Source organism: Mesitornis unicolor, unplaced genomic scaffold (genome assembly GCF_000695765.1).
Source record: "Mesitornis unicolor isolate BGI_N332 unplaced genomic scaffold, ASM69576v1 scaffold33384, whole genome shotgun sequence".
NCBI lineage: Eukaryota > Metazoa > Chordata > Aves > Mesitornithiformes > Mesitornithidae > Mesitornis > Mesitornis unicolor.
In genome coordinates this window covers 6,909-12,576 of record NW_010179996.1, presented here as the reverse complement: position 1 = coordinate 12,576, position 5,668 = coordinate 6,909, and the positions used below count along the sequence as shown (strand labels likewise).

General features: G+C 54.8%; 1 protein-coding gene across 1 annotated transcript; it reads left to right on the top strand.

Annotated features, from left to right (window-relative positions):
- Window positions 1-12: 12 nt before the first annotated feature.
- LOC104539447 (serine/threonine-protein kinase 32C-like) lies at window positions 13-4,895 on the top strand (the record flags this gene model as incomplete). Its single annotated transcript, XM_010182974.1, has 8 exons — window positions 13-26; window positions 238-275; window positions 1,310-1,399; window positions 1,816-1,919; window positions 2,005-2,121; window positions 3,528-3,653; window positions 3,781-3,912; window positions 4,824-4,895. Coding segments are annotated over 8 exons (693 nt in total), but the record flags the coding sequence as incomplete, so codon positions are not given.
- Between the last annotated feature and the right edge of the window lie 773 nt (window positions 4,896-5,668).

Genomic DNA, 5,668 nt, shown 5'->3' with positions numbered 1-5,668 from the left:
TAGCACAGCCAGCACATCATCCACAGGTAACGTGGACTGGGATGCGCCTGGTGGTGCTGTCGCTGTCTCAAAGCACCACTGCCCCGGTGTCGGGGAACATAAAGGTGTTTGTCTCATCTTGGGGTATTTCTCTTTTATTTGTTTCTGATTTTTGATAGATAAAACAGTTGCAGGGTTTTTTTGTTGTTGGGTTGCATCCTTGGTGTGAGCAGGGTTTCATCTTGCTTCTTTTCCCAGGGACGTGAAGCCAGACAACATCCTCCTGGATGAGCAAGGTAGGGGCTCTCTGCCTTGCTTTCCATACCCACATCATTCCAGGGCCAGGCTCTTTGCAGCCTTGAATGCTCTGCAGTGTTTTTATTCGGGAAAAGCGTGGGGAAGGCAGCACTTCTCACTGATGGGTGTTCGGTCGGACGTACCCCTGCATTGTAATGCTGGGGGCAGCCCCTCTCCTCATTGCCCCCTTGCTTTGCCCTCATTCTGTCTCCTCTCACTGCTGTCCCAGTGAAGTGGGGACGTGGTTTAGTGGCCATGGTGGGGTTGGGTTGATGGACTTGATGATCTTAGAGGGCTTTTCCACCCTTAATGACTCAGTGATCCTGTATTGACCTCTATTCCAGCCGCAGACATTACAAAACAAAGACACGATCTCTCAGGCTTTAAACTCATTAATTTTATCATAAAGCCTCATCAAAACCAAAGCGTGTGCTTGCATGGGGCTTCAGTAGAAAATAGTGCTGGGGGGAAGCCCAAACACAGTGGGGACAGAGAAGCTGGAGGGGAGGACCTGAAAATAATGGCATTTTCTGGGTTTTAACTCTCGGTCCTGATGATGGAGGAAGTGGGAACGGAGAGGAGGTGTTCTGGCACTTTTTGTGGTATCTTAATGATTTCTTTGTGCAGGCTTAGTACAGGGGAGCAGTGGGGTCCTTGAACTCTGGGGTAGCCATGGTTCAGTGGCTTTTACCAAAAACGGTTCTTGGGTTTAATCAGTGCGACCAAGGCAATGCTGCAGCATTTCCCTGTTGTCTTCTCGCTGGCTGTAGGCTCTGAGCAGAGCGGTTTGGCCCAGTGCTGGAGCTGGTGTAGGTTACTGGTGGGCTCCGAGGGCAATGTAAAGTCAAGACCCAAATTTAGGGGCCATTTACTCGGCTGGGAAAGCTTTAGGGTCTGTTAGGGCCGTTTGGTGGGCTCTGACCCTGCCCTGCACCCGTCTGAGGGCAGGAGCTCGTGAACAAATGTGCTCTGGCTGCGTCGCCCCTGTTCTGCGCTGTGATTAATTCCTTCTTAAAATGTGTCTTTGTTTAAGGTCACGCACATTTAACAGATTTTAATATTGCAACAATAATTAGGGATGGTGAAAGAGCAACCGCGCTGGCTGGAACAAAGCCATACATGGGTAAGAAGCCGCGTCTGCTCCTCGCGCCCGTGTTCTGCATTTCGGGAGCGCTCGCCGCGCGCTGCCTGGTGCTCCCTGGCTGCCGCAGAGCCGCCCAATTAATTCAGCTCGTTAATGCGTGCGCCCGAGGCGTTCAGCGGAGCCTGATGGGTTGGGGAGGGAAACTCCCAGAGTGAATGAGTCGGTGCTGGTGCCGTCTCCATCATGCCCTGCCTCCCCTGGGGTGGGATTTGCTGCATCCCTGTGGCTGCGGGGTTTCTGCCGTCCCTTGGTTTCCCCGTGCATGCCCCATAACCCAGCCTGACGCTGCTTGCAAAGCCGTAGTCCATAGAAGCAACCACAAAGCTTACTGATGTACACGAAGTACTGACGTTAAAAGCACTTGGTCAATAACCTGTTGTGTTTTGCCCTCTCAGCCCCAGAGATTTTCCACTCGTTCCTGAGCGGCGGGACGGGCTACTCCTTCGAGGTGGACTGGTGGTCACTGGGCGTCATGGCCTATGAGCTGCTGCGGGGCTGGGTAGGGCACGGCCGGGGATTGGGGATGGGATGACGGGTGCGGCAACGGGAGGGAGTTTGTTCTCACCGCTCTGCTCTTTCCGCAGCGGCCGTATGACATCCACTCCAGCAACCCCGTGGAGTCCCTGGTTCAGCTCTTCAGCACCGTCAGTGTGCAGTACTCCTCTGCCTGGTCCAAAGAGATGGTTGCCCTGTTGAGAAAGGTGAGGAGTCCTGCTGATCTGCTTTACCCTGGGCATTGGCAGCAATGTGTGCAGGACAAGCTGGGAAAACATCAGCATTAACAGATAATGTGGAGTTGCAATAGGGCTGATTTTGATGACTTTGTCCAGGCTCAAGCACGGCTGGATGCTGTGTTTTGTTGTTCATTATCCCTGTAATGAGGTGCATTACGTTTGACAGCAAGGGAAGGAAAAGGACTGGGTTTGGCGTGGTGATAAAATCCCTGCCTGGGTGAGAACCGTGCCCTTCCCACATCCCCTCTGCGACCAGGGCTGTGGTTCAGTGGGCATGGTGGGGTTGGACAGGATGATCTTAGAGGGCTCTTCATAAAAACCAGTCCCTAATTATTTTAGTGGTTTAATGATTCTGTGCTCAGCCGCAGGAGCTGATGCAGTGTGATTGGCTCTGGGGTGTTTCCGTACCTGCGTGCAGCTTTAGCTTGCTGAGAGCTCAGAAAAGTGGCTCATGGGCGTGCTATAAAACAGACGTACAGGGCGCTGATGGCAGAGGAGTGACTGGGGGTGTTGGTTGACAGTCGGCTTCACATGAGCCAGCACTGTGCCCACGTGGCCAGAAAAGCCAACGGCATCTTGGCCTGTATTAAAAACAGAGTGACCAGCAGGTCCAGGAGGTGATCATCCCCCTGTACTCGGCACTGGTGAGGCCGCACCTCGAGTGCTGTGTTCAGTTCTGGGCCCCTCACTAGAAGAAGGATGTTGAGATTCTGGAGCGTGTTCAGAGAAGAGCCACAAGGATGGGGAGGGCTCTGGAGAACAAGCCTGATGAGGAGCGGCTGAGGGAACTGGGCTTGTTTAGCCTGGAGAAGAGAAGGCTGAGGGGAGACCTCATCACCCCCTCCAACTGCCTCAAGGGAGGTTGTGGAGAGGTGGGTGCTGGGCTCTTCTCCCAGGTGATGGGGGATAGAACAAGGGGAAACGGCACCAAGCTGTGCCAAGGGAGGTTGAGGTTAGAGATAATGAGGAAGTTCTTTCCTGAGAGGGTCGTCAGAAGCTGGACCAGGCTGCCCAGGGAGGTGGTGGAGTCACCATCCCTGGATGTGTTTAAAGAGCGGGTAGACGAGGTACTTAGGGATATGGTTTAGTGGGTAGACAGGAGCGGTTGGACGGGATGATCTCAGAGGGCTTTTCCAACCGAGTGATTCTGTGATTCTGTGTGACTGGGATGGACGTTAACATCGGGTGGACAATTTGCATAACGAGATTTAGTCCCGATGAGACGCGGCGCTGTGGCTGCGCGCAGTGTTCGGCAGCTCGCATTGCCATCTGCTGGGCTGTGCTTGGGAGGCAGCGGACGCTGCGAGGGTGGACTCTCGGAGCACCCCAAAATCAGGATGATCCCCGATCCTTCCCTTCTCCTGTCTCCTCAGCTGCTGACGGTGAACCCCGAGCACCGCTTTTCCAGCCTGGCCGACGTCCAGGCCTCGGCGTACCTTTCTGGTGTGGTGTGGGGCGACGTCGGCGCGAAGCGCGTGGAGCCGGGCTTCGTCCCCAATGTGAGTGGCAGCAACTGCACCCATGGCGTGAGAGGAGCCACTGCAGCGGCTCTCTGACCCTGCAGCCATTTCTGAGCGTATCCCCGTGGTGCATAGTGCAGCGCCGTGTCGTGTTGTGTCCCCGCAGAAGGGCCGCCTGCACTGCGACCCCACCTTCGAGCTGGAGGAGATGATCCTGGAGTCCAGGCCCTTGCACAAGAAGAAGAAGAGGCTGGCGAAGAACAAGTCGAGGGATAACAGCAAGGACAGCTCGCAGTCCGTGAGTGCTGCCGGGGTGACGGCCAGCTGGGGAAAAGGGCTGAGCTGCTCCGTTTGGGGTGCAGAGCAGTGGTTACTGTGGCAGCGCAGCAACTGCACGTTTATTCTGATACAAACACTTGTCCAGCTGAGTCTTACTGCTACCCAAATGTTCCTCTTATGTATGTTTGGTAAAGCTCTTTCACAGTAATTGGTACTTTGGAAAATGAAACAAGAAACTGAGGTCTGGGCGTGCTGGTCAAGAGAAAAACTAAAAGAAAACCCCAAAATGTCCATATGATCTGTGGGGTTACACAGCAGTACTTCCTCCCAGCACTGACCATGGCCATGCACAAACACCCAGCCAGTCCGTCCCATTTTTGGGTAACCCAAACCCTCTCCCCGTGTGAGCTGTGTGTCTGGGGGAGCCCCGTGGCTCTGCTGGGCTCCTGCACCCGGCCGAGCTCTGTGTGAGCACAGGCGAAGCGAGCCCGTGGAGGGGACCCATCAGCTGGGAAACTGAGCTGGGGATGGGGTGCATCTGTTTCTCCTTTCCCTCTGGGAGTCACGGTGCTTTTATCACTCATTTTCACACAGCAGCCGCATCCCAGGAGTCAAACCATCCCCTGTGCAGCAGAGCAGGCACTCGGTCCTGCCGAAAGCAGGGTCTGCAGGGGTGTTTGTGGTGCGGTGGGCACCCCCAGGGCCAGAACACACAGACAGACGTGCTGTGTTCCCCTGGAAAGCTGTGCGCTCTCTGTGTTGTACAGAAAACCGCGTGCCGCAGGTGGCAGAGGCAGGCGAAGGCTGCCAGCTGTGTTGTCCCCCTCTTCCATTTGGGTTTTTTGGGACTGGGGGCTCTGTGCGTGCAGCTGGAGGCACAAATGAGATGCAAATGGAGCTGCTTATGCATGCAGTGTTGTTCTCCAACAGGAAAATGACTATCTCCAAGAATGCCTTGAAGCTATCCAGCAAGACTTTGTCATCTTCAACAGAGAGAAGTGAGTGGGTGTGGGTGGTGGTTTTGAGGGAAGAAATACTCCTTTTGCTGCCTCCCCCCCGGGAATGAGCACAGCAGGGTCTGGTGGCCGGGAGCATCTTAGTGCTGGCTTGGCCCTGGTGCTGCATCAGCCCAGGGGCTCGGTGCTGCACCAAAAAGGGAGCAGCTCTGACCGAAAAGGGAGGCACGATCGGGGGTTATCAATCACTGCCTTCACATAAAATACACTGCAGGGAGGCTTTGGATTTAACATGTATACGTGACACCGCTGCAGTTCCTGCCGCCTCTTCTCACCCCTCCTGCTTTCAGGGGTTGGCATTTTGGAAAGAGAAATGCTCAGACCTGCAGGGCACGGGCGGGCAGGGAAGGCGCTGGTGTTAAAGCAGCTTTCCCCTCATTCGAGCGCGCTCATGTGTTTGTATCATCACTGTGGAGTGTTTCAGGGGGTATTTCAGAACATTTCAGCGTGTGTTTCAGGGGGTATTTCAGAACATTTCAGCGTGTGTTGATCCGTGTCGTGGCCTTTTCGTGTGCTGTGTGTGCTATGGGGTGGCTCCTCTCATTTACCATCCCTCTGCGGGTTGTTGGGGCTGGGGTGTCTCTAACACCCGTTTCCTCTGCTCCGTGCGGGTATTTCAGAACATTTCAGCGTGTGTTGATCCGTGTCGTGGCCTTTTCGTGTGCTGTGTGTGCTATGGGGTGGCTCCTCTCATTTACCATCCCTCTGCGGGTTGTTGGGGCTGGGGTGTCTCTAACACCCGTTTCCTCTGCTCCGTGC